Here is a 15,000-nt window from a genome sequence, read left to right as displayed (position 1 = left end):
TTTATAAATTCATTGATAACAATCACGTAAAATGATTATCTCACTAATATTTACAGAATATATAAAGCCGTATGTAAAAGCAATTGTCTAAAGTAAACTAACAAAAAGGAAAACAACATGGGTAGCAATCAAAATATCAAGATAAATTGAACATAATACTAACACAATATCATTATGTAGTAGAATCGTCGTACACGGCATTCGACAGAATGGACAGCGTAGCAGGTGTCCGAGTTTCCTGCCTTTCTGCTTCAACAAACGATGCTCAAATATTGTAGAAATTTATCGTGGCAAAGGAAGCAGAAACGTCGAAACTTCCGGTTCTACGTTTGCCAACAGAAAATTATTATTTGCTTCAAGCCAAGTGACTGTTCACCATTAATCATTTCACTATGGAATTAAATTTGCTTCGAGGAGAAAAAGTTTAAATATGTCACGGGGGACAAAAGCTATTTATTAAAACTTTGTAATGTTTGAGCTTCAAGTAATAGTTTCTATGGATTGCAATGAAGGTCAAACAATATCCTGTATTTATTGATGCGATTAAATAGATGAGAGAAAACAAATAACATCAAATCTTTTCTTTATAATAATTCTTTTTCCCTGTCTTTGTTTTATTAAGATTTATTTATTTATTAGTTTCATCTTGATGAAAAACCAAATTACAAAATCAATATTGCAAAAGGTCTAGATGAAAGCGACTAATCAGGAAATATTCATCAGGAGATATTAAAATAAATAGTATGACAATTAATATAAACGAAAATACAATAAAAACCTTTAAAATTGTCTCTCTTATAAAGTTTTTCAATAACGTACACTATATAACTTGCTAAATTTATTACTCGATAGTGTCTTACTTACATTCATTCAAGGCAAAGTTTCATTCTATGCACTGTAATGATTATTCTGGTGCCAAATATGCTTTAATATTTTAACCCACGTTGTACAACATTTGCACAAATGAATTTCTTATTCGAATTACATATATTTCTTAACGGCAAATGTAATTTACTATTAACTAAATTTTATAGGAATGCAATATAATTTTTCATTTTCTAATTATCCGATGTTTAATATCAAATACATATCAAATGCAGAACAAAGAAAAGTCACTATAAATAACTGATTTTTACCAGCTAGGTAAATTTATGTTACAGAAAATGGCGTGCATTGTATGTCCGCCATTTTCGTATTCAAATGAAATACGTATGTATGTCAAACTTTCAGTATAGGAAATTATATGCTTGTGAAGTACGAAACCAGAAACTTGATTTCAAAATCAAAATTGGATTTCAACTGCGAGATGCATGTTAATTTTGTCAGTTAAGAACAAGTAACGTTGCAGAATACGAACATCAATGAGCAGAATATTATAACGTAAATATTTCAATAAGAACGATACTGCTGAAAAAGTAGATATGAAATACTGTTGACATAATAGTAAATCCATATGGCAATATACTTATGATCCAAGCCTTACAAAAGAATGTTCTCAGTTTTCTTCAAAATGGATATGCTTTAGTGTACATTGAAACTATTGAGCTATTTTTCATATTCGAAACTTCCTAAGGTACTTATAACCTTATCACTTCTTAGTATGCTGTAACATTTTCCGTTTTGCAGACGATTCTGAAGTCGGTATTTTTACCCAACATATAACAAGCATTCGCTGTTGTCTATGCGAATAGTAACAATGTCAGCTAAAGAAACTTTGTAAATTTTGTATCGATCTGTTCTCACGCATTATTATTATTTTTTGTACTTCTCTTGAATCGCTCATTATTTTTATCATGTAATTTAAACTTACAAAAAAATGTTATTATGATGCTATGATTTCATATACGTAGATATAATACTCATTTCTAATTCTGAAACGAAACAGCACTTTTATTATGGTCGAAGCAGAATAATAAAAAATTATAAATGATTTAATGAATTTCATTTTCTTATGTGTATACACCAGAAAAACTATAAATTGTATTGATGTTATTTTTTCAGAAAGTTAACGTATATTTAAATTTCGATTATAGAAAACTGATCAAATAAAAGAAACGAAGAAAAGTATCTTAAAGTATTCTGTACCCTTCCAGAAATGATTAGTGTTCTATTCTCAATGGAGATCTAACAATAGTAGAAAATCCATACGTGATATAAAATTCATTTGCACAATACAATTAAAATTTATCCCTAGAAATGTGTGCATATGAAAGTGAATATTGTAATTTGCTTTATATATTAAACTGCAGTATTAACGGTTTTATTTTTCTTTCAATATTCATTTCCAGCAAGTATAGCTTTATGTGATGAAAACGAGTATCGTTTGGTGCGGGATTTAATGAAAAATTACAACAAGCAAGTTCGGCCATCGTCAAATTTCTCAGAGGCTCTTAATGTGACCTTCGGAGTGGCACTGGCACAAATTATTGATGTGGTAAGTACACGGCTTTCGTTAATTAAAGATATAAGAATTGGGTATCAGTCATTCTAATACGTTCATTAACGTATCAGAATTCCCATCTCATATACTGGTGGGATATTTTGTATTTTGTACACATTTTAATACGCGTATTATATGCATACATACATATATATACACACACACATATATATACATACATATATATATATATATATATATATATATATATATATATATAATATATATATATATATATATATATATATAAGGGTATCTGAGAGACACCACCATGGCGCAATAGCAGTCAAAACCCTGACTCTAAAAACCACCTAAAATGTTCATATCGCACCATATGATATGAACATTATAGGTGTTCTTTAGAGTCAGGGTTTTGACTGCTATTTCGGCATGGTGGTGTCTCTCAGATACCCTTATTTATAGTTGTGAAAAAATTATTTTTGTGTGGTATTTATTCCCATGCTGGCCACTTGATAATATCGATATTTAAATATCAATATTATCCTGATTTATAAATATAATTGTGAAGCATGACTGTCAACACTACTACATGAACCCGAAGATTGCAGAATTCAATGCATGAAAGTACTAGTTCAATCAGAATGAATATTTAACATTCTACTATTTCATTTTATTTTATTCAATTATAATATATTATCTTATAATATATCATTATAAGATTGTAATAAAACGTGAAAATCAGACAAGGTTGGAATTCTTTTTATTAATATATTCTTCTATACACAATCACACACACCCATATATATATATATATCTATATATATATATATATATATATATATATATATATACATATATATATATATATATATATAATATATATATATATATATATATATATATATATATATATATATCAGGCTGAGTAAAAACTAAGCAACGTTTTGAAACATGAAATTCATCACAATATATTTCAGAAATGAGGAAAGTTTGTTCATCAAAGTAAGTTCTTTAACAATCAACGCATTTTTGCCAACGAGTTACAAGTTTGTTTTTTCCGGTAAAAAAATCTGGAGTTGGTGAAATCTTTGAACGCACTGTCAGCACCTGTTTGATTTTTGGACTCCTTCTCTCGCAGGAAACGATCAAGGTGCTTGAAAAAGTGGTATTCGGTAGGTGAAAGGTCTGAGGAATAAGCTGGGTGTGGAAGAACTTCGTAGTCAAGTTCTATCAACTTGTGGAGTCTCATTAGTGAAACACATGGTCGATCATTGTCATGGAGCATGAGTAACCCTCTTTTGTTTACCAGTGTGGGACGAATGAGTAGAAGTATTTTTTTATTCATTTCGGCAAATTCATGGTACTATGTTTCTGCAGTAATGGTTTCATACTAGATGCGTCCAGCAGTACACCACCAAATAGTCACCATAAACTTTCTTTTTTAAGTGCTTAAGTTTCGAGAAAGTTTCCAGGATTTCATATTAGTCCAACCACTGCGAAGAACGTTTTTTATTATGTACAGAACCCACTTTTCAACATAAATTACAATACGGTCTAGAATTAGTTCGGTCTGGTCACGAAGAAGAAACGACGAGTAAATTTCAGATCTTTGCAACCCACTTATCGAGTCTTTTTGATTTTTCGATCGCATGCAGTCAGTTTTCTGGCTAAGTTCTAAGTTCTTTTGCAAGATCTCGAGTGGTTTTTCGTGGATCTTTCTCAATGATGGTCTTTCATTGATCTTTATCGATGACTGATGGGCGTCCACTACGCTCACGATATTCAAGCCTCAGGTCTCCACTGCAAAATCGTTTAAACCATTTTCGAGCTGACCACTTATTGGACATTTCCTTGCCAAACGTTTCATTGATATCGCGAACAGATTCATTTGAATGGGAAAATTGCTCGAATATCGCGCTTTGACAGTACCATTTCAGATTATTGTAACAAAGGCATAAAAAAATCAATGCTAATTAATAGATGTATTTGGGCTAGTCTATGTCTGTATTATCAGATAATTAAAAATATTCAAAACTGTGCAAAAATCCGGTTCACATTCTTCATAGTTCAAACCGTTGCTTACTTTTTACTCAATTGATATATACATATATAAAACATTAAGAAAATTGCAAAGAAGACAACTGTTCTTGTTGTTTGAATTTGTAATTGTGTAGTATTTTCTGCTTTTTTTTCGTCTTTGTTGTCGTACAAATTCCCTTGCTTTCTCCACAAAAATTTAATGATCTTAGCTTGAATAAGCATTTTCAAGGTAGATTTCTCTTATAAAGGATATTGCCACACGTAGGTGACACCAACAGGTCACACCTAGTTGAAACTGTCCTGACGATGAAGCTCAGCCTCTTGATCACTCCTGTTTCATAAACGCTGTTGATAATGAAGCCGAAGTTATAACAATGGTCGAAGACAACATAATTGCGAAGAAAAAGTACATTGGTTTTTAGGAGGGCAATTCTAAAAGCCGTTCGATGTGCGTGTAACGGTAAGATAAGAAATGAAAGAAAGAGACCTCAATATTATGTAAATAGAGAAATTCATCTGTAAATGTAATATGTGACAATTATTTGGTAGCCAAGATAAAACTCTGAGTTTCGGATGCCGAGGTGGAAATCCACACCACCATCTCTTCAGTTATCCGGCCATCGGAAAAACGCTATGAAAAATTACCGTTATACAAGAGGAAATTACTGTGTTATTGACCGCATTTAGACAAAAGCGCTATTCGAATGGCCACTAATTAAGGTAAGGGGGTAAAAAGTTCATAGTATATGTCTAAGCGCGCCTGTTGATAACTACACCTGTCGCCCGCACATTCCCGTGCGTACGCATACATTCATCCATCATTTCAGATATATATATATACATATATACATATATATATATATGTGTGCATGATATATATATATATATATATACCTATATATAAATACATATATATATGTATATATATATCACTTGATCACTTTGACCGACCAGTCCGTCAGGCGTCCATTTGACACCGCTGGTCACAACGCGCTGTCCACTCCTCTCTGAATCGCGCCTTTCTCATCCACGTGATCCCAATCATCCTCTTGAAATCGTCACTCCACCGTCGTGGAGAACTTCCGGGTGGTCTTTTCCGCTCACGCGGGTACCACTCGTTAACTGCGTGCGTCCACCGATTATCGGTGAGCCGGGCGACGTGCCCAGCCCATCTATACTTGCTGCGAGTATACTCTGCGATGACATCTCTCATATAGGAATTCCGTTGGCAGAACAAAACAGAAAAGAGGCGCAGCAAAGCAATTTGAACGAGGAGGCTCTTTAAGAGCTGAACAGCCATGGGCTCTTAAAGAGCCTCCTCGTTCAAATTCCTTTGCTGCGCCTCTGTTCTCTTTTGTTCTGCCAACGGAATTCCTATTTTTTTCCTGAAGAGAAAGCCACAATATGGTATCCTTATTTAATCAGAATTTGGAAAATTGTGGCTTTTGAAACATGTGTAGACTGCAATAAAAGGAATTCTGTTCAATCTTCGTTCAACTCCATTTCTTCAATTCACTAATAATATATATATATATATATATATATATATATATATATATAATATATATATATGAATAAATAAATTTAACGCAGGTGTAAATCAAATATTTTTTACTTTCGACACGTTTCGAATTGTTAACAAGGTAAAAATAAACTCATCTGTTTATATATATGTGGGTATGAACAGGCGCGCTTGCGCCTATACTATGAACTTTTTACCCCCTTACCTTAATTAGTGGCCATTCGAATAGCGCTTTTGTCTAAATGCGGTCAATATATATATATATATATATATATATACATAATGTTTGTCACAACTTCCACTTGTCTTCTCTGTACGAACCGACGTTACTTCTATATTTAACCCCAATGGCATTATTCTGAAACATTAGAATGCCTCAGATATTTTTAAATCGGCTGCTGATTATTGCCCTTGATGTCAATGCGCCGTTACAGATTAAAGCTTTGTTGATTATGGAATACGGATAATATTATACTATTTAATTCTGGTTTATGAATATGACTGTATGCCAGTTTTGTTTTCGGGCTAATAAAGATATGGAAGTCATATTTTAAAAGCGAATTTAGATTAGTGTTCCCTATATGTAAAATATATTTGTCGTGATATGAGTTGTTCAATTCTACATGTAATACCAAGATGAAGAGCCTATAGTTTCATTTTGTGTTGATTGTTCGAAATGGTTCTTCTATCCTTGTGTCATAGATATGGGTAGATAATTGTTTTATCCCGTGTGAGGATTTCATTAGCGAACTTGGTTTCTTGTGAATGCATTGTTTGTTCTAATGTTTAATATCCGTATTTTGTTCTATAATTTCTGCTAGATGGGATTGTTTGAAATTTCCGATTTAAGATTCTCGATTCATTTCTTTCTGCCAGTTCTTTGATCTCACGCTGATACCAATTCTTGTCATTCGAGGCGAAGAACGCCTTCATTGAAGTTTCCATTTCCTCTTGGTTGATGAAGTGTCTCCAGCGCAGAAATTGAGCCACAAATCTGAGCAAATAATAATCAGTTCAGTTCCTGGAGCTTATTTTCTTGCTTCAGATCTCACTTTCTAATAACCAACACCAGGTATATCTGCCAGACAATGATATGCACCCGCTCCAGCTCTACAGGGTGCGAGTTGGCATCGATGGTCTGACTGTCCGGAATGAACTCGCAGCGAATTATCCACTTATAATTTTCCATCAGACTCAGAGCATTACCTCGTATTCAAAACGCCTGTATTTGGCGACAGTTTCCGGAAGCTTGTATCTCCTTAACCACTGCTTATGCACGTTAGGACCCAGGAAAAATATTTCCCTACGATTTTTACTTGTTCCGATCCATCGTTCACATATTCTACTGGTAACGTTTCATCAAATAAGACGAGGTGGAAGCTTCAGTGCAGGTGTATTTCGCCCCGGAGGACAGTAACTTGCAATGAGCGTAAGATCAAAGAGCTAACAGAAAGTTGGCTACTTCAGATGGTGCAAAACGATGGTCTCTACTTTGAATGCCAATCTGCTTTTGTTGGAACCTTGGGAATTAAGCAAATAATTTACCAAAATATTGTAAAGCTTTTAGCGCAACACAATATTATATCTTCTTTCTTATTCCTTATGAAATACCCACTCCTCAGCCTTTCTATATATATTAAATTTACATAACTTTTGGATAAGAAGAAAGTGAATTTTATACTTTCCTTATCTTGTATACTAAATTAACGTCCTTCATTAATAGATATCCATTCTGATTTCTTTCTCTTCCCACTTTAGCAAATATACTCCGTGAAAATTTTTTAAAGTTTGTGATTTCAACACTTTATCCATATCGTATGATTAATGACAATTTTAATTACATTTAACGCATTTCAGCATTTTACAATCCATATTTTTACATGGAACATTTTTCTGTCTCACATTTTAAAACCTAATCCTTGCTTAAATTTTGCACTACAAATTCAAAAGTTCTAAATGTATCTACGCACGTTATGTCCAAAAGTCACAACGGTCTTTCTCATTAATGGTCTGTATTTTCTCCTCACTTATCTCTTCTCCTCCCTTCTCCCTCTCCTCCTTCTCCTTCTCTTTGCCGTCCTTGTTTGTTTCACTTTCCGTTATTGAGGATACATATATTCACTGTTGCACCCATTCCTCCAAAGATACATTTTGAAAATTTTAAAGAAACACATTTGCTAGCTTTATTCTCCTTGTTTCTTACTTTTCTTATATTTCTTTCTATATCTCCCTCTCAGTATACCTCTTTCTCTATTTCTCCCATCTGTACATACACATAACATACATGCACTAATTTCTAAGTATTTTGGTAGATAGATAGATACAAACATGCATACATAGATACACAGACAGACAGATAGACAGATAGCCAGACAGATAGATAGATAGATAGATAGATAGATAGATAGATAGATAGATAGATAGATAGATAGATAGATAGATTGAGCAGGCAGACAGACAGACAGACAGATAGATGGAGAGACAGACAGATACATACATACATACATACATACATACATACATACATACATACATCGTTGAGTGGGTGGATATTTAGATGGAGGAATTCTCAGAAAATTCACGTGCATTAATGTTGATAAACAATAGAACCCTTAATTAATCTATATGACTCTCTTTGCGAAACGGAGAGAAAAGTAACTCTAATGGCTCATGTTAAACAAGATCATAGGTAGTTTTACTTCATTCGTTTGACAATGAGTGATGATATCCTAATATTATTTATATGAAACGCAATGAATGGAATGCACTGCATATTCTCGTTTTCTTATTAGCGCAATTGTTGATGTCATGCTTTTATAATTTAACGTAGTGAGATATCGTGTATGTGCATATTTTGGAAATAAGATCGTATTCATTATCTTTATAACAATATGCATGGCTCAGTGCCAAGTGACCAAAGTTTTAACCGCATAGGTCACTGATCAACAGCACGAAGAACAATTTTACAATATTTGATTAAATGGGGGTCTAAAAACCTAAGAAAGGAGCCTTATGAAACCAGGCATTGTAAAAAGAAATGCAACGGAAATGAAGATCAAACTCAAGAAATGGATAATGTTGAAGGTGCTACAAAACGTATAGTATGTTAATTGATGTAGAGAAAAATATGCAAAGAGGAGGTTGCACATTATGTTATGCAATTACACGCGCACACATAGAAAAATGTGTGCGCATGTGTGCCTGTGCAGACATGTGCGTAATATATGTATGCATGTTTGTCTTTATGTATGTATCATGTATGTATATGTCGGTAGCGATGATTCAAAACCGAAACATAGGAAGCCCAGCTGATATCACGATCAAACCACAATAGTTTCACGTGATCGGTGTATTAAGTGACAAATGGGCGTGAAGACATCGCTTGATTCAATTTTATAGATTATAGAAGTAATCGCAGTGTGATGAGGTACACACTCAACGTCTCTACTCTCAACATGTAGATTGTAATACTTTTCTATATTATATCCGAAAGAAAAGGGTTACTGACTGTCGTACTTGTAATAGTTTTGTGATCTGTCAGTAAATGACTGAAAAATATTTTGTCCCTCTTTGCAATGATGTTATAACGGATATAAGGCTCAAATAAATAGAAACATGTGTAATCTTATTTGCACAACAGAATACCGTGTAAGCAATTTAAATTTGATCCTAACATAGCATTGTAATATACCATATATTTGGTTATAATTCTTGCGCACGTCTCATAGGCTAACAAACACATATATGTGTTTGGTAGCCTACATACACGTATGCTACATATACGTATAGAAATATATTATACATACATATATCTTCTAGCAAAAACTATTCGTACATTTTATAAATTAAAAAATTCGTTCAACAATAAAAAAAAATCCACAAAAATTCGCATTAATGGATCCTGATAATATATATATATATATATATATATATATATATATACGTTTATGAATTTTTGCTACAAGATTGGTGTCTTGTGTCGAAACAGATATTGTTGTATTTCGGGATGGTCAATTTTTTTTATTTTTTGCCAAAAAAACCACGCATTATATATTCGTTCTTCACGCGTTTATTGCTGTTCTTATTCTGACTCATGTCCATTGACCGGAAATCCTTCTTCACACATATGTGACCTCCTTAGCGACACTCCGTCTTCGTGTGTGTTCTTGCTCTGCTTATTCCGCTCTTTTCTATGTTGAGTATCCTTATATGTGCATGTATCTGTGTTTGTATGTCTGTGCTTACATGTGTGTGTGTGAGAGAGAGAGAGTTCGCTTCCTTTGTTTTATGTAACAGTACCTTTATATAGTTCTTTTGTCTCTAATTTGTGGATTTTATATGTGTCATAGGAATGTGCATATATGTTTATTGGATGTGTAATTACGCTGTTTGTATCTGTTTGTTTTACCCCTTCACTCTTTGTTCATCTTGTAGTGAAGTGTAGGTGGGTGTTATTGCTCCATTCGTGTTCTCTGTCTATTGCTATGTATGTCGCCACTGCGACCTTAATAATACTTTAACCTCTGTGCTATTGACTGAACCTCTATGTCCGGCTTGATCATGTTCGTAGAGCACTGACGAGCCTTTCTCTTCCTTGAACTCGCGCCAGTGTTCACCTATACGCTCTCCTATGCTGCGAGCTGTCTCTTCAATGGAAGTAGTTGTCAAGCTTCTGCACCGCCCCTAAGTACATCCTAAGATATACACTATATTTCTAACCTGTGGGTTCAACCTGAATACAATACAATTGTGCTCCGTACATGGGGACCTATCGAAGGGATAATTTCTACAGATCATGGATTTTATAGGAGCACCAAGCCCTTCTATTACTTTAATCCGTAGATTGGCCTTATTTAATGTTTTTCTAAAAAGTAGGCAAGTTCGTCGCCAGGAGTAGCATTAGCGAACATGACACTGATTTTTCATGTTGTCATACAATGATTTGGAATTATCTATCTGTTTGCCGGTCCTTTCTGAGCTGTTCGAGGATTAACTCCTGTATAGCGGGCAAGATCCCCTTAGCCCTGGTTCCTTTGTACAATCTAATCCTGTCTCTTTGGTTGATCCAGAGAACTGCATGCGGTGGATGAACTTCATCCACCGCATAGACAGACCGACTCTCAACAGAAAACACAAACGGAACAATAACAGTCACCACCACGCCACACAACATGACGGCTAAGAACTGAAGGGAGTAAAAAACAGATACAAAGAACATCATTCATTTACAATAGACATATATGAACATTTCTATGATAAATATTTAAGCAAAAATAAAGAGAAAAACTCTACTTTCTTTTGGTTGAAATAGTGGTTGAACTATATTTTAGGAACATTTCTTCAGTTATCTGTACATTACTGGTTATGTATTAAAAGTAATTAGACAGAGCTCAGCGGGTATTTTATCCGTTTGTTAATCATCTTCTGACAAACAATATTCGTACTATTTATAAATTCTTTCAACAATAATAAAAAATCCACAGAGAATTCGCATTAATGAATCGTGATAATTGAAGATGTTAATATTTTTGTAATTAGTTTGGTAAATAATACGAGCAGTGTCCATATGATTTGTTCTGCATTTCATGCTAGAGAACTATACGGGTGATTTTCAGCTTGAATTCAAGAAAGCCAACGGCTGTAAGACAAGATGGATATTAATAATTACAGCACTGGAAATCAGATTAGTATAAATGTTTAGAATATGTCAACAGCGTTTCGTAGGTAAAACACAGTTCAGAATATGAATAAAAAATATTAATGTTTTTTTATTGAGAATTGCCTAGTCTGGCAGTTTGGATGGCCAAGAGCAGAAACAATTATGAAGTATCTAAGGATTGGTTGTTTTGAACATTTAAGGTTGGAGCGTTTACACATTAACTATATGCACTTACACATCAACTGATTCACATATGTGAGTAATGCTTTTGAGACTTACACTTGCCTTGTGTCAATCTTTGCAGTGTTTCTGTGTTGCTGTAGCTCGAACAAGAATCGTAACCTTTTGAATGCAGTTATGTCTCTCATATAAACATGCTCCCCCAGCAAAGTGAATTATATTTTGTGAGATGTATCTCTTTTCCAAAACGTATTTCGCTTGTGTATTGTTTATTTATTGATATGAGTTTCTTTCTAAGTATTTCTCATTCGTAAGTATAATAGCCGTTTTCGTGTGTCATCATAAGCTCAATTTGTAATAATTACAGTCGCAAATATCTGAAGTTTATGAAAGTAATGCAAGTTAATTCGGAAATGATCTCTATACATCCTGTGGTCTATAAAATTTTAAAGTAGTTTAAATTAGCGGAATATACCAGAAGTTTATACATTTATACATAGTAATGTGAAGCATTCTAATGTACAAAACTTAGTGATGAGAGTGGTTTCTATGTGGTTATATGTGTAGAAATTTTATAGCTACAAAATATATTTATCTATGCGGTGTCACTTGGATTGGTCAGAGATTAAGGATGGATAGATGATATGGACAGAGTTTGTGACTGTCTGGTTAATAAAGTTCTTATTTCAAAGTGATAAATACGTCAAAATCTTTCTCTTGTGTATGGGTGGATATTAAATGATGCACACAAGTCCAGATGGCGAGCTAGTTGACGAAAGCAGTCTCGGTATAATTGGAGACCGACCTCGATGTCACTGATTAATATAATGAACGCAAACACATCTGAGAGTTTAATTGGAATAAGAAGCATTTAAACACGATAAGATGTTCTGATGAGAGCAACATCAAACATCCAGGATTGTGAAAACTAAAATTTAATACAGTGTACGGAAAAGGTGTCACTACCGAAATCCACATGAACAAGATGGGCACGCATAATTGGAAGTAATGCTTGTTTGTTAGACACTAGTATATAGAATGAAGACAGGCAAAAGGTTAGATATCGTTTAAGAGACTTGTATCTAGTACAAACATGAAGTGTGTGGTTTCTTCACTAGCAAGTCAATTGATGTTGGCTAGCAAGTTACTATCGATGTTGGCTAGAAGTCTATGTAAACGGAAACGAATTTCCGACTAGAGATACTGTTACTGGCCTCTGTTTCAAATATTTTGCTGAGCATCATCACGAGCGCTTTGTATGTCTCTATTTTTTTTATATTAATTCATCTAAAATGCAATTGTTATCAAGCATAACTTTATCACACCCAAAATTATGCAAGATTAACTTAGACTTCCCTAGTATTTAAAGACAAATATGAAATGTAGGTTAACTCAGTAATACAATGCAGTGTGTTCTTCTCTCTACAGATACTTATTTCTTTATTACCCACAAGGGGCTAAACACAGAGGGGACAAACAAGGACAGACGTAGGTATTAAGTCGATTACATCGACCCCAGTGCGTAACAGGTACTTAATTTATCGACCCCGAAAGGATGAAAGGCAAAGTCGACCTCAGCGGAATTTGAACTCACAACGTAACGCAGACGAAATACCGCTATGCATTTCGCCCACCGTGCTAACGTTTCTACCAGCTCGCCGCCTGATACTGTCAGTCTGTATTCGTTATTGATACAGTTATAGATACTAAGTTATACGAGTTGTATTTAGTTGGACGAATTTGATTATATTACTCAAGTACTTGAATTACTTTTGTATTCTTCTACATTTGAGATGGACGAAAAGAATGACCTCGACGTCATTTGAACACAGAAAGTAAAGGACCTTAACTAAAGAATGTAAACAATTAAATCCTACGCTCTAATGGTTGTGCCAATCTACTAGCATAATTAATTTCCCGATGCTCACATATAGATGTTAGAAAGAGGATAAAGGAAAATAACTTTGAAAATAGAAATGTTTGTTCATAATAACATTAGTGGTATTGATATCTCCTGTTGATATATTCAGTAAATGGATTGTTCATTAATTAAGTTCTCGGTTATTTATTACATAGATAATCCAATATTCAATAAATAGATCCGATATCTGACAGATTAATTCGTTTCCACAACGGAAAAAATGCTACAAGTCTCCTGAGAATAAATTAAAATCAGCCTACCCAGCAAAAATTGAAATAAAATACAAGGAAATAAATATATTACACCATCAAATATTTATGTGAATGACTGCGTAGGTATGTGTATATATGGGAGTGAGCATGTATGCATTTAAATAAACAAGTTTTTAGAAATATATTTTTTCATCTTTTTCTCTGATAATATTTATTGTACAAATTACCAAAAATTCTACATCCCTACATATAGTGGATAACGAGCACAGTATCAAGAGATTTAACCCCTAAACTAATATTTCTAGCACTTCAAAATGTTAAATAAATATTTGTTCTTTAACATGGGAGATTAGCTTCCGAAGAAATTACAAAAATTGCAGCCCGATTTGTAAATCGTCTTTTTCTGAGAAATACGTTTCTTAAGGATTTTTTGTTGATGTTAACTTAGATATAAATGCCCGATGTTATGGTAGAGATAAATTTAGTTCTTTCGAAGTTCATGTAAACATGTATGTGTAATAACGAAGCAATTAATTAAATTCAACAGAATATTCGATCATTAGGGTATATTTCAATGACTGGAAACATTATATTGTTGTGTTAAACAAAAATTCTATTCGGGTTGAGAAAACAGCTTTGAAATTTAGTCGCAAGAAATCAGGTAGAAGCCCATCAGAATGATAGTTCTGGTTGTAGAGTGGACAAGGGAATGTTCCGCTTGTTTCGAACCGCAATATATCAGTGAGATTTTTAAACATTCTATTAACGTCTTCAGCCAGAAGTTAGTTTCACATCTTGCGTTAGTAAATCTCTGATACCCCAAAAAATGTCATGTACACGACTCTTTTCCCCCCTAGTTACGGTACTAATACATGTGTATGTATATAAATACATATATTCATCCATATACGTGTGTATAATATACACATTTCAAATAAATTGCACGATTATATTCTTAATAAATATAGATATTATATATACGTACAATCTTACATATTGAAGTAAACATAGTTTTTAATTTAAAGCAGGTAAGGCTTATTAGTGAAAGTGTGTATGATGGATAGG

The 15,000-nt window shown here is 33.5% G+C and overlaps 1 protein-coding gene across 2 annotated transcripts in view; it reads left to right on the top strand.

The window, feature by feature from the left end:
- LOC115218923 (neuronal acetylcholine receptor subunit alpha-10) overlaps positions 1–15,000 on the top strand; it is a 1,131,344-nt gene that overhangs the window by 538,521 nt on the left and 577,823 nt on the right. For both annotated transcript variants that reach the window (XM_029788944.2, XM_036499212.1), the window contains one exon: positions 2,289–2,434. In XM_029788944.2, coding sequence (XP_029644804.1) covers positions 2,289–2,434 — 146 coding nt within the window. The remainder of the gene's footprint in view (positions 1–2,288; positions 2,435–15,000) is intronic.

This window comes from Octopus sinensis, linkage group LG1, assembly GCF_006345805.1.
Source record: "Octopus sinensis linkage group LG1, ASM634580v1, whole genome shotgun sequence".
Lineage (NCBI taxonomy): Eukaryota > Metazoa > Mollusca > Cephalopoda > Octopoda > Octopodidae > Octopus > Octopus sinensis.
The sequence above is the reverse complement of the archived record's forward strand: the minus strand, read 5'-3'. Positions and strand labels throughout refer to the sequence as shown.